The sequence below is a fragment of the Schistocerca americana genome, chromosome 2, assembly GCF_021461395.2.
Source record: "Schistocerca americana isolate TAMUIC-IGC-003095 chromosome 2, iqSchAmer2.1, whole genome shotgun sequence".
In the NCBI taxonomy this organism is placed as follows: Eukaryota; Metazoa; Arthropoda; class Insecta; order Orthoptera; family Acrididae; genus Schistocerca; species Schistocerca americana.
This window is the reverse complement of record NC_060120.1, coordinates 207,138,336-207,153,685: the sequence shown is the minus strand read 5'-3', so window position 1 is coordinate 207,153,685 and position 15,350 is coordinate 207,138,336. Positions and strand designations below refer to the sequence as shown.

The window sequence follows — 15,350 nt, the reverse complement described above, 5'->3', positions numbered from 1 at the left end:
TGTTCTACTCCAGTTCCCACAGTAAGCCGCCAATATCGATTATTTGTTAAAGACAGAACTTATGGACGACCTTATCTGGTAGATAGCGGTGCAGATTTGTATGTTATACCACTGTCAAAAACTAAAAAACTTGAACCCTCTGACTTTAGTCTCTCTGCCGCAAATGGTTCTGAAATAAAAACTTAAGGGTCAAAGCTGAACCATTGATTTAGGTCTTAAATGTAAGTTTCAATGGCTATTTATAGTACCAGATGTATCAAAGGGACTATTGGGAGCCGATTTTCTTCATCATTTTGGTTTACTCGTAGATCTGAAAAATAATAAGCTGTAGGTAACATTAATATGTTAAAAATTTCGGCAAAGGTAACCACTGTGAATGCTAACGATTCAGTAAGCCCACTCTATGCAAAATGTCAGTATTCAAAGCTGCTACAAAAATTTCCTGAGCTAACAAAACCATCTATAGTACCAAAGGTGTTAAAGCATAAAGTACAGCATTACATCACTACTTATAATGGGCCACTGGTGTATAGTAAAGCTCGTTGTTTGGATCCACATAAATTGCAAATATCTAAGTAAGAATTTCAGTTGGTGTTGAATAATGGTATTATACGTCCATCACAATCACAATGGGACAGTCCACTGTCCCTTGTTATGATGTCAAATGGTCAGTGGCCAGACTGTGGGGATTATCGTCGTCTTAATGATAGGACTCTCCCAGACCGGTATCCAGTCCCTCGAGTAGATGACGTAAATTTTGTGCTGCAGAATAAGAAGATATTCTCCAAGATTGACCTACTTTATCAAATTTCGTTAGCCGAACTAGACAAACCAGAGTCAGAGTTTATTATACCTTTTGGTCTGTATAAATTTAATTATATGCCCTTCGGACTTCGAAATCCACGTAGCACATTTCAGAGGTTTATACATGAAGTTGTGAGAGAGCTGGATTTCTGCTTTCCATATCTGGATGATATTTTAATAGCATCAGTATCGTCAGAACAAGATACTGAACATCTAAATTTACTCTTTAAACAATTGAATCAGTATGGTCTGGGAATAAAGGTTGGAAAATCGGTATCTGGAGTGAAAGAACTGACATTCTTAGGACAATTAATCACACCTGCAGGAGCGAAGCCGGATCCAGGAAAAATGTCTGTGCTGATGAACTACAAGCGACCTGAAACTGTTAGCGAACTTCGAAAATTTTTAAGAATCATCAATTTTGATCGCAGGCATTTAGAACATGCTGCAGAAAACCAAGCTTTGTTGAATGATTACCTAAAACGAACAACTAAAAATGACCGAAGACATATTGACTGGACAGAAGAAGCAATTGCTCAGTTCCAAAAATGTAAAGAAGATCTCGTAAATGCAACGTTTTTAACATTTCCGGGTTTGCACAACCAACTCGCATTATTTATGGCTGCATCAGATCTTGCAGCTGGTGCTGTATTGCAACAGTGGCAAGATGTACAATGGAAACCTATTGGATTCTTTTCAAAAAAGTTCCATATATGACAGACAACTATTTAGTATATATATGGCTGTCAAGTATTTCAGATATTTGCTAGAAGGTAAATACTTTATTATTTATACTGATCGTGCCCCTCTAACATATGCAGAAGAATGAGAAAGCAACATCAATCCAATTACGTTATCTCCAAAATATTTCACAGTTTACAACATATTTGCGACATATTTCTGGTAAAGCAAATGTTGTGGCTGATAGCTTCTCAAGGCTTGAAGAATTGGTTCCGATTAGCTATGAAGAAATAGCCCAAGCACAAGAAAAGGATAAAGTGCTTCATCAACTGCAACCTGGCAATAATACTTCGCTTATCTCGACACAAAGTATTCGACCTTATATTCCTGAACAATTCCGTTATGTTATTTTTCAACATTATCATAATTTGGCTCATCCAGGTATCAAGACAATTGTAAAAATGATGACGTCAAAATGTGTGTGGATGAATATGAAAAAGGACATTGCAAATTGGTCACGAGCTTGTAATGGTTGTCAAAAAAACAACGACGTTCCACGACATGTGCATTCACCAATAGGACACTTTCCCGACACTGATGAACGTTTTAAAGTAATTCATATTGATTTGATAGGGCCAATGCCTCCTTCTGATGGATACACGTAACATGCATCGATAGAGTTACGAATTGGACTGAGGTAATACCACTTCGAATATACTCGTACAAACAGAAGCTGTAGCTCAAGCTTTCTTCAGTTGTTGGATTTCTAGATTTGGCGCACCTTACCAATAGTAACCGATTGTGGAAGACAATTTAATTCTGAGCTATTTCAAGCACTATAAAAAATATGTGGTTGTAATCAAACTCAAACTACTGCATATCATCTTCAATCCACTCATCAGGATACCTGGTGATTTTTTTCAAGAAGACGGAACAAAAAGGGATTCAGACTTACCCCAATTTGTTTCACAACTAAAACAATATAGGAACTGGCTGAAACCTGTGCAAATAGCTCACAAAGTAAAACAGACATCATTTGTATATAAGGACCTCAGCACGTTAACACACGTATTTGTAAAGGTTGACAGAGTTAAAAAATCGTTAGAACCACCGTATTAAGGCCCATACGAAGTCGTGGAAAGAACACCAAATTTTTTTGGATTCGAAATGAAAGACCAAGTAAAAAACATTTCCATCGACCGACTGAAAACTGCATATTTGCTAAACGAAGACGTTAAATTGCCGGAAGACACTCCAGTTTCACCACCACCCCAGCACACAGCGTGAAGATAAAAAAAACACGAACATCAAGCTCGGGTCGCGTAATTCGATTTTCCTCAAGACTACTGAAAGTGTTACAGTGAATTGTGACCATCTTACTGAGAAGGTGGTCATGTGGGAGCAGGTTGTTCTGCCATATGGTGTTTTGGTGTGTTTGTGAGTGTTTTGACATCGGTATATTTTCGCTTAGCAGGAGTGACAGGATAAAAATTGTAGAGTATATGCTGTCTCGTCAGTGGCCTGGGCAACTAGGTGCAACGGCAAACGACAACGATGTGGACGGACCTGCTGCGTGAGTAGCTACGAGCGCCCAACACAACAAGAGCAAAAAAAGGAAAAACAACAAGTAAGCAGTGCAACAAGAAGACCTACGAGAAGTATAAGATACAGCACACCCAAGAATGAAATAGGAAAAGCAGTCTGCTATATAAGCTACAGTACACAGAGTTCTGGGTCCTCGATTAGGCACGATGACGACGACTACAACAATGTTTAAATGAGCTTATGTTTTGGTAATTGTGGCAGCTGACTTTGTTTACCAGGTGCATGATAGTATTGTGATTTGTAAACAGAGCAAAAATTTCCTAATCAAGATTGTCTTCAGGTTAATGCCATTTTTGTATTCGAAAATAAATGTGTAACGAAAAGTACAACCTTTGTGTAAATTGGTACAGCTCACCCCTCACGCCATTCCTCCCTGTGAGTTATGATATTTGGGTATTGTGTTTTGTTGTTTATCCCTAATGGAGGGAGGATAGATGGGGCTCAATAACTGCCCCTATGATTCCTTCTACGAGTAGTTGGGTCGATCCTGCAACAGGCTCGTCCTGGAACTGGTCTACCAGCAGCACTGTCGGGGTGACAATACGTTGTCCAGAACAGTTGCGAGAATAATTTTCTCCTTACGGGCCTAACGAGAGCTCACCTCTTCATCACCAACAGAGGCCAATCTTGCAGCGAGAAAATTTTTCTCCATCGCAGCTTAAGGACAAGCATCTTGAGGACATCTCCTGAGGCCAGTCCAGCAAGTCAAGTAATTATAACACCACATTGAGGGGTTCATCACCAATAGCATTCTATGATTAACCTACACACATGCTCATCAAAGAATACACTCTAGATAAGCGACTAGTGAGGCAGGCTGTCTACAATAGCATTTGATTAACATTTTTGATCAACCTTTACTGTTGACACCCAAACCTCCAGGTGTCAGACAGTCAGATCGGTACCAAATATTGTATGTCGATAGAGCATCAACCAAAACACAGATTTAGTTCGAGCTAAGTGCGTAAACGGTAATTATAAATAACACCAGAAATACGGAGCACAGGAAAAGTTTATCTATCAGCTATTGTTTGCTAGATCTTGAGTGGGTGAGTAGATAGAACGTGAGGTCGTCGTACCAAAGGTCACGCGTTCGCACCCCACCGATCACAACTCTTGTTGAGTGCTTACGCGTGAAATTTGTATAGGACAAACTATTGCTAATATTGGATTCTTGTGGGCCCTGCAAAGACACTAGTGTTTTTCTTGAGAAGCACGTACAAAATAACCTACCAGGAAACTAAATCGCAATTGACGTATTTCCAGCAAACACAATCTTTATTTATCAACCGTCCGATCTTCATTTCTTCAGAGCGTACGAGCATATGACGCATAAAACGTCTGATGCTGCTCGAGATTCTTCGGAAGAGATCAGTCAGCAACAACGGAAAAATCTTCTTAAGCTGCAGTCCGTCACAAAAAATCAGTTGGTTTCTCCACGATTCCCTAATTCCCACCATTACCGGTGGATAATGGCTTTAAAGCTTCAACAAAGTTCTGTTTCAGACACAAGCTTTCAATCTGCAATCTACATGGTGCATGCGCAGATGTGAGATTCATCAAATGTTCTTGGTGAACGAAAGCAATTTGCTTCACACACCTCTTAGTATGCAGCCAGGATTGTGAAGCCTTTGTTCCTGAATGAATCACACTCTTTATTAATATTACTATTAGTTTTATTATTATTACAGCTTTTATCATTATTATTATTATCAATACTATTACTTCTGCACGTGTGATGCAACGATTCTTTATTTTGTGTTCTGGTTGTATATTCTGTGAAATTAGAAATGCACTCTATAGGTTTACTACTTTCAAAGAAACGAAGCGAAAGAAGACTTCCAAGAGAACAATGCTGTAAACTCCAAATGGCCCTTTTACATGTCCTAAAGATGACGTTGTCCCATATAACACTTTCGCTCAAAATATAGTAAAATTTGATATCATTGGGCTCTGAACCCATTATCCTTGGAACGATAATCTAACGCTCTACCAACTTCCCCACGGGAAATATACGTGATAGTTACTCGTAGTACTGCTTTTTGTGTCCCGTAGATCCGGTGTTACATTTAATTACATTTACGCCGTTCTGCTCGACGACAGAACATAGTACGAACTAAATCGGAGTTTTGTTTGACACACTATCGGCATAAAACATTTGGTACAGATGTGAGCGTCTGACATCTGGAGGTTTGGGTGTTAGCTACATCCAGACACGTGTAACTAGTTGTTTCTGGGACACTAAAGGAGCTGCTCACCTCTGCGCTGCATCTCACTCGGGAAGAAGAGCACCTGCGGCGCTACGTCACAGTGCAGCACCTGGTAGCCCTCGCTCTGCAGCAGCTGGCGGAAGTCGCTCACTGGGTCCTCACTGTGCTGGTACGGAGAAACAAACTCCTCCACGTCCTGAGAGGAACGGCAAAATCCGTGAACATCGACGCTCCACTACAACGCTTGCAAACGATTTGTCTTCAGAAAAAAAGTCACATTCTCTTTATTTTTTGGTGATCAATAATACTTATCAGATTCGAGATTAAATTAATAAATGGTACCAACACAACAGGATGAATTGTGGATACTTGCTGAAACGTAATAATATAACTGACACGCATCCTTCTGTTGTATGTTCCGGATACTAATACTAGGGTTCAGTGCGCCAATACCGTTTTGTTGTCCGGTTGCCTCCCTATCTCTTCGACTGTTAAGGAACATTTTCTTAGGAACGAGATGACGTATCAAGGATAAATTTATGTCAGTTATTAAGGGTTTCTGATCTCTCAGCGGTGTACAAGCCTTAAGCTTTAAGTCGCTGCAATCAAAAGATACAGCCATTTATGTTACGTATTTTCATATTCGAAAAATTCACTTATCAAAACCTCTAGTGTACTTCCCGTTGACCTAGAATCATGAAATTTGGCAAGAAACAAGATTCCACAGTACAAGCAAAGTAAAAAAAAAAAAAAAAAAAAAAAAAAAACGAAAATTCTTAATTTCTAATAATTGTGTAACATGAAAAGATATTTTTTTCTCATTTTTTTATCCGTCTGTCTATTTGTCTGTCCGTCTGTTAATACATCTTTTCTTTGTAACAGATTGGCGTATAAAGTTCAAATTTATGTTACATACTGAAGTCTATGGTCCCTTCACGGTGTAAAAATTTTAAGCTTGTAAGTGAATACGGCGAAAGAAGCGGCCGTTTATCATATATTTTCATACTGGAAATCTCACTCATCGGAACCTATAGGTTATTTCCCGATGACTTGGAACCATGAAATTTGGCAAGAAGCAAGGTTTCACAGTACAAGTAAAGGAAAAATCCGAAACTGTTAATCTGTAATTATACAACACGAAGAAAAATATTTCTTTTGTCATTTGTTATTCGACTTCAGATTTATAACTAAAACATTATTGAAAGTCTTGGAATCCCTGCAAACATATTTTGTCAATAGCAATGTCAATAACAGGCCAAAATCGTCAATATCATTGGTTCTCGTAATGCTTAAACTATCTATATACGCAATTAAGTTTGCAGTCCACCCTCAGTACGTGAGTCCTGCTCACACGTAGCCAATTTATTTTATCTGTTTCATGTTATTAACCCATGTTGTACTATAATGAGATTTATAGCAAAGACGTATATAAAATAAAAGAACCTTTCAACAGTTCCGCTTCCCACAATGAGGTATACAACTAATAGCATGTAAAGGTTAGGTGTTGTACCAGTGTTAACTGACAAAACCGGCATTCACACGGTACCCATTTTCCCAATTTTCTATTAGAAACGAAAACCAAAAATAAAATGTGTTTGTAGTGAACTATTGAAGAAAATTCATTTTCATGTATTGGTGAAAACAGTTTCGAAGTTATGAAACAATCGTATAAAGAAATATATGTAATTTAGAAATGCATAACTACAGTATCCTAATTAAGAAACGATCCCGTACAGTTTCAACGTACTGGGCCCAGGCGCTTCGCGCGTCTACAACACGATTTTGTAAACGTCTCTATTGCAATGCCTGTTGATAGCTCTATAGATAGCTACTGTTTTCACTTATGTCGTTTGCCCTTAGCAGTTGAAAGTTGTCAAAGATGTTACAAGATGTCAGGTATTTCCTCAAACTGTCTCGACTGTACGAGTGTCTCAATAGTAAAGAACAAACGTATTAAAAGTTTATGCATGATTAGGCAATTTCTCTCGCATCCTAGTGTTTATGATGTCAAATCTCTTGAACTATGTGTTGTACTATGATGTATCTGACTAGATACATTCAGTGACGAATATGGGTATTGTCTCGAAAATATATTAGAATAGAATTAGTAGCAAAGGAGAAATACATTTAAACGTCAAGCACAATGAGGCAGTTTTTCACGAATTTCAGTGCTTATGACGTCATATCTCCTGAACCACGTGTGATGTCATGAAATAATTTTATAGATGCATTTAGCAGCTTATGTGGATACCGTCTGCGGAAGTTATTGCGAATACAGTTAATAGTACAGAAGAAATAAAATTTAAACTTCATGCATGATGCCGCGTTTATCCACGCATTTCATTTTTGTGATGTCATATCTGCTGAACTATCTTAGGTAGGTGGTTCTTACCCACACAGTTATTGTTGCCTGACAGTAAAGAATATGTTTACCAAGTGTGGTTGAAACTGCTCCAGTGGTTTAGGAGGTCATGCGGCAAACACACACACATATATGTAGTATATATAATATATGTGGATTCATTGGTTGGTACACTTTCTAACTGTGCAAAATGACATATGTGAATCGCAAAAATAAACTACAGAGTGAAACTTCCAAAAGAACACTATACTATGTAGAAATGGGCAACCATTCCTTGGTTTATTTCGTTATGACCCATCGTGACCTGGAACCTTAAGTATTGTGAGGTATGTCAAGGTCTATATCAACAGAGACATAAGCTGTTAAAAGCTGTGATGGTAATCCAGATCAACAACACTAAAAAATTGTTTTACTTTATTGTCAACCTGTCTAGTGGAGACAAGCATATCATATATACACTGATGAGCCAAAACATGACCGCTGGCCACCGCAAGACTGAAGGTCGCCTGGTGATATTGTGTGCATGCGACAAGGTAAGAAAAGGATACAGGATGTTAGGTGTATAAATGCAGATGTTTCTGTCAATTACTGAGGACAGTGTACTGAAAAACTTTACATCAGTATTTAACTCATTTGTAGACTAATAATTTTAGGTATTATATGCAGCATGTTTTTAGGTTGATTAGTATCTCCAAGTAAACGTGACACAAGCAAGTCATTGATGTTTATTTTCGTTTGTGCAGCTGCTCAGGCATTGAAGTGTGGATGTTTGGAGACAAAATGGATTGTCTATACTGGCAGGTGTAGTCCACTACATGATGCAGTTGCGACCATGCAGGAAACATCAGGCAGTAAATTGTCATTTGTTTGCAGGAAGATTATTAGATGCAGAGAAAAACCAACTAACATACTGAAGTAGTTACATATTAAAATAATGTCTGTATGTAGACTCTTTACATCCTGTATAAGTGGAGCAGACACAAATGGGGGAGTCACTCCAGCAACTATCTGGGCCACAAAATGGAGAGTCCACATCCCAGAGACAGCAGGGCTGGGTGGCAGTTGATGTGCTACTGTCGCAAGTTTCTATGGAAAGTGCTTGTAGGTCAGTAAAACAACAAGTAGGGGATGTTGTATTACATGTCCACACCACATCACAGGACTTGGAGGTGGGGTTTCCCACTTGGTGATGTACAATAGATGGAGATCTGTAGCAGAGCTGAGGGCAGAGTACAGTGCTGGGACAGGCACAAGTGTTATAGAGCACAGCATGCAGGATATTGAACTTGGGGCTCTACAGTAGACGATCCGCATTTTGTTCCTAAGTTGACCCAACAATCTCATCTGTTGACAGACCAGAATCGTCGAGAATGGACAGTGGCTCAGTGAAAACGTGAAGCTTGACCAGATAATTCACGTTTTTCTGTTACACCAGATATATGATCACGTCCGGATACACCATCAACCATGCACTGCACCACAGACGTAGGCCAGTGGAGGCAATTATGTGGTATGGGGTATATTCATATGGGTTTCCATGGGACCTGTGATGCTAATCGAAGGCATTCGACAGTTCTGGACTAATGAACATTATTTGGTACCACCTGCATCAATCAATGCCTCATTCTTCATGTTTTTTTCTGAAGGCGGTAGTTTCTTGCACCAAAATTTTCGGAGCCACAAGACCAGAATTATTCTTACAGTAGTTTAAGGGGCATGATAATGAACCACCAAGTTCACCTGATCTGTAGCCAATGGAACACATCTGGGAATCCATAGGGCGCCAGCTCCGCATCCACAACTGCCAGCTCATAATTTATGGGAATTGTGTGACCCGAGCATACACATATTATGTCAGATACCTCCAGAAACTGCGAGATCTCTGCATCGACATCTTAGGTCAGATATCTTTGGCAACCTACCAGCGGCATAATATATGGGAACTGCATGATCGGTGCACAGATATCTTATGTCATATACCTCTGGTAATCCACCAAGAGCATAGAACTGCATGGTCTGTGCGAAGACATATTATTTCAGATACCTCTGGAAACCTACTAAGGACTTGTCGAATTACATAGCATGCAGAATCGCGGATGTATTGCGTTAAGCAAGTAGTCAAAGTATTTTGCGTCATCGTCGCAAACAAATATACAAGTAAGAAAACATGAGAAGAAATGAAATGTGTGTTTAGTAGAAGATAATGCAACATGACAGATTTGCTGTAATCTGTGTTATCACAACCGTCAATGAGTAGCATGAACTGGTTTGTGGCACGAGACAGCATGACGAGTGTGACAAAATGCGCATAACCAATTTTAAGCTGGCCATGAATATAGCACATATATGGGCTCTTATTGAGACAACCATGAATTTATTGAGCCTACATTAAAGGAATTCTCAGACCCAATGTAGACGAAAGTATGGTAATGCCATCTCATACTGAACGCCCAAAATGCTGGGAAATTGGCAGTGTACAATACCAATATGAATAATATATACCAATACAAAATGATCTGCTGTTTGTGACGGCGCTGCATCACAGCTAATGTGACCTAAATTAAAATTGTTATGAAATTTTAAGATGCTGGAAGCATATTTATTCTTTAACCCAAATTAAATTAAATTATTGGAAATTCAAATTTGTCCTAGGTTTGAGGTGATAAACAGCCGACACATAAATTATGCAGGTAAATTAAACAAAAATTACAGAAGCATATTAATCTTCCTATGGAAAGACATGCATTGACTCAGAAACTGAAGGAAAAACATGTGCTATTATCTTGTTAAAAATTACACCACAAAACTTTATTTGTTGAATGGACGACAGCTGTTAAAACAAGCAGTAACTTGCCTTAGGCATAGCCAAAACACAGTTGCCACACAAACGTGTCGATCTTGTCTGACCCCATCATGAATCAAGCACATCTGAGAATCAAGCACACTTATTCAAAGCATCAAGTCGCACAGTAAGCCTCAAAAATATCAGAAACATGTATGATGAAAAAAGACTTACATTTCATGATAGTAGCGAAGTGTAAAACTTAACTGTATGTCAGCTGCAGGACTTATTGCCAGCTACTGAAAAGATGTTGAACACAGTGGTCCACCTACTGTAGATGCAAATTTTAAAGCAAAATCATCTGAGCAATACTACATTGGCCTGTAGGACACAGGCCTTTAAGCGCTGTATAGCAACCTGACGTTTTCCTCACAACGTAGACATAGATACATGACAGGCAACCTGCAATGTTACTCCATATAAGAATGTTCGTACTCGGCAGTGTACAGGTTCTGGACGTTGTGGCCGAATGAGATGTTACGGACGAGTGCGGAGTAAATCGAGGAGCCGCGATTTTCGACAGTCGTTTCAATGGGCGTTCGCCCACTGAAACAGTTCGATTCTTCAGGTGTCCGAGATCTGCTGGTTACGATACTGTGGCTAAGAACAATGCTTCGGAGAATTCTGGGGAAGGTTCTGGTGAAACGGCGAGGGGCGCTGATTTCGGAGGAACCGCGGCAACCGCTGAGTAAACCGGTGTCAGTACTGACTGTCAGCGAGCGAATAATGTATCGGATGGCAAGGGAGGATCTCATACGAACCATTTAGTCCAAAACTGGCTCTCGCATGACGTTGACATGTTCTGGTCAAAAGATTTATGGGCCCCGCATAGCCCATAGACTACTGTGTTTGGAGCACAGTCAAAAACGTTACCAATAAGACGAGGCACCCTAACGTCGCATCTCCGCGCACCGCTATCGAAGCAGCTTTAGCGAATATGGAGGGCGCTGTTTTAAAGAGTATCTGCGGTCGCTTCAGAGCAAGATTGGAGGCAGTCACTGCGGCTGAAGGAGGTTGCATCAAGTACTGTTACTCTTGAAAGATACCATTGATTATATGTGAAAGGATTTTAATTTTCATTTGTATTTTGTGTTCATAAATTTGGTTTTAAAAAAATTCGTCTGTCCGGATTTAAGCGACGTGTCCTGTATGATCAAGCTTCTCAGAACGGAGGGTCTAAAACTGTCCGAAATTTTGAAAATATTTGAGGCACAGTTCGGACGGGGAGAGCATCCTGAAGAAGATTCAAGTCTACAAATGGTAGAGTTTTTGAGAAGACGAGAAACAGTTGAGAATACAGCACACCAACGCCGACTGAGAACCAGCGTGACTGTCTGAGATTCTTGCGCATGTCTTTTCTGACTTTAAAAAATGGTTCAAATGGCTCTGAGCACTATGGGACTCAACTGCTGAGGTCATATGTCCCCTAGAACTTAGAACTACTTAAACCTAAGGACATAACACACATCCATGCCCGAGGCAGGATTCGAATCTGCGACCGTAGCGGTCGCGCGGTTCCAGACTGTAGCGCCTAGAACCGCTTGGCCACTCTGGCCGGCTTCTGACTTTAAAGGAGGTCTCATCGATTTTCTGCATGCCCTCCGTACCACGAACGGTGCATACTATTACCGAATAAAACGTGCGTCTTGTCAGGAAAGGCAGTCTTTCCAAGCCAGGATATGATCCTGCTTTATGACAACGCTCGACCGTCCACAGCTACCCGAAATCAACAAAAATTCACGAAATGTTGTGGAGCACACTCGAATATCCATCCTAGCGTCTGGACTTATCGCCCTACAATTTTCGTTTGTTTGGAACACTAAAGGAAGCAATCGGAGGTCACAGATTTGGCGCTAAGGAAGTGTTTGTGCATAACTGGCTGCTGACACAGCCACATTCATTTTACAAAAATGGGATCAAGTCACTGCCTGCCCACTGGGAAAAATGTGTTTGCGATTCAGGAGACTATATAGAAGCTAGCTCTCCTCCAACAAATGACGCTTTGATGCCTTTTGAGATAATGGCCAAAATCGTTCAGTCTTCATACTTGGTTTATATGTTTGACAGAGTAATGAGGCTCTAAGATAGTATATACGAATGGTATTCCAGTGACAACGTACGTTATAGAAGCACTACTTTCATCAGTTTATTCTGGATGTAAATAAATTATTTTCTTCACACTTTCGTATTTCATTTGAAACGTACAGTCGTGCTCAAAAGTATCCGAACGACATGAATTGCATTTCGCCTGATTCGCATGCAACGCACATAACGCAGCTGTCTAGCAGGTCCTCTAATCGCTCCTTGGTACAGTCGTTTGACTATTGAAAATGGCTCCAACAAGTCACCACTAGAAAACAATGCTCCGTATCGCAATAACTCAAAATGTAAAGTAATACCAAGGTATTACGAATATCAGAGAACCCCTTATCACAGATAAGACTATCCTTAATGCCTGTAAGCACACATTTATTACAATAAATGACATACCTGAAATGCTACCACTCTCATTATTATGTCAGATAGGTAATGCACGTAATAAGTACGTCGTATTCATGATATCCTCTTCAAAGTAACATACCGTACTTATTGTTTAACACAAAATGACATTAAAAATTTAAGTTATTCACTAGCAGCTAATTGAGAAAATGTATGAACTTCAAATGACACGGCGAACCGTCTCGTTCTGCATATGGATTCAAACCCAGGTCATGCAAACTAAGCAAAGACTTCGTGACTGACGGAAACTAACAGTCATTCCTGACTTGGCACACAGAGAGCGATATACCTTGATTTTAGACAGTATCAGTTAGCAACTATCAGCTTTAAATTACATAACGTAAACATTTTTAACGGACGCGAAATCCTACTCAGCATCTATTGTCTTTTTTAACGAACTACGAGAGATATTAAATATTGCTTCTTTACAAGTAACTTACTTGAAATGCCGTGAGGTAAAGCTTTGTGTGGGACAGAGATTCGAACCTAAAACCTAATCGGATTATTATCGAAGCACAATCAACTGTGACATATCGGATTTTCTCGGCAGTAGCTAGATGTTTTAACTGAAATGACTAGACGAAACATGAATTTTTTTTCTTCCCAGGAGTCCAACCTGGCACCTATCGCTGTTATATTCTACAGAAAACGAACGTTAAATATGGGTTTGTTACAACAGCAACAACATGTGAGCACGTTTGAACTAAAAATAATATGACGAAGAGTTCAGTGCTAACTGGGAATCGAACCACACACATGTCGTTGTTGACTGCACACAAAGAGACGTCAGCTACCAAATTTTTCTCAACCTGCAGCTCTGAATAACATCCTTGAATTTACAGTGACCTCACAGATAGTTCTGTGTCTAACTGGGCGTCAAATACGTCAGATATCGTTAGTGTTGACAACGAATAAAAATACATTCAAAATCTAAATTATTATCCACCAGCAGATAGGTGTTCTCATGCTAGAGCTTGATAACACAATGGAAACTTTAGTGCCGGGCCAGAATTCGAACCCATTCACGCGCAATATGTGGAGATGTTGAGGAATCTGCAGTTCTGAATAAACAACAAATTATTGTCGAGCTCTTTTGTCACGAAGGAATCAAATTCCGCGTTAAGGGCGGTCTGAATTACATCCCCAGTTCAGAACAAATTTTATCGACATACAGAAACTCAAATAATAGATGAAATAAATGTCCTGTGATCCTACGTGGCGTTTGTTCCGTCACTAGAAATAAATAATAATTATTATTATTATTGTTGGCGAATTTTCCCTAAAAGGAAATCGTTAAGCTTATGACTTTGAAGGCTTGTTCTTCTTGTCCTTCCAGTACTCCTTCATTCTCTTGGAGAGGGCCTCTTTTCTCTCCTCAGACCATTCTTGTTTGGTCCGCTGTTTTAGCGCTTCTGACTTTACTTCCCAATTGTTTATGTGTTTTCGGAAGGTGCTTCTGTCTGTGGTGTTTGTGGTGCCAATTGCTTGTAGGTCTTTTCGGACTCCTTCCATCCAGGGTGTCGAGACTTTAAGTATCTTGATGTGTTCTAGAATTTTCTTGGTGAGTCTTGTTTCAGGGAGTCTATCTAAATGTCCGTAGAATTTAAGGCGCCTTTTTCTCATATCGTTCTCGATGTTCGAATATGCTTCTACTGTTGAGTTCTTCTGTAGTCTGTAGCCATCTGGTGTGGGTCTTCCTCCTAAAATTTTCCTCATGATTTTGCGTTCTTCTTTTTTGATTTCTTCAATTTTGATTTTCCTGTTGAGTGCTAGTGTTTCGCTGGCATACAGTACGGCGGGTTTGATCATTGTGTTATAGTGTCTGATCTTGGTGTTTCTGGAAATGCATTGTTTGTTGTAGACGTTTCGTACCATGCCTAGTGATTTCCGTGTCTTCTGTTGTCTGTCTTCGTAAGCCAGTTTCTCTGTTCCGGTCGGTTCGATGATTTCGCCTAGGTATCTGAAGTGTGTGACCCCTTTAATTTTGCCGTACTTGATTGTGATGTCGTCGCCTTCTCTTGTTAGGACTTGCGTTTTTTCAAAAGAGATTTGTAGGCCGACTTTCTCGGCGCATTCTTTCAGGATTTCGATCTGTGTTTTTGCTGATGTTGGGTCATAGGTCAGTATCGCTAGGTCGTCTGCGAATGCTAGGTAAGGGATTTCCAGTCTTTTCCTTCCTAATGTGACTGGTCTCCAGGTGTTTTGTCTCCTGACTTCAGCTTCCCATTCGCTCATTACTTTGTCCAGGACGATGTTGAACAATAACGGGGATAGTCCATCTCCTTGCCTTAGGCCAGTGTGGATTTCAAAGGGGTCCGAGATTTCGCCCATGAATTTGACTTTGGAT

At 39.9% G+C, this 15,350-nt stretch overlaps 1 protein-coding gene across 1 annotated transcript in view; it reads right to left on the bottom strand.

The window, feature by feature from the left end:
- LOC124593890 (juvenile hormone acid O-methyltransferase-like) overlaps positions 1-15,350 on the bottom strand; it is a 146,833-nt gene that overhangs the window by 76,852 nt on the left and 54,631 nt on the right. The window contains exons 4-5 of the mRNA XM_047132237.1: positions 5,349-5,496; positions 2,441-2,457 (exon numbers count right to left, since the gene is read on the bottom strand). Of these exons, the coding sequence (XP_046988193.1) occupies positions 2,441-2,457; positions 5,349-5,496 (165 nt within the window). The remainder of the gene's footprint in view (positions 1-2,440; positions 2,458-5,348; positions 5,497-15,350) is intronic.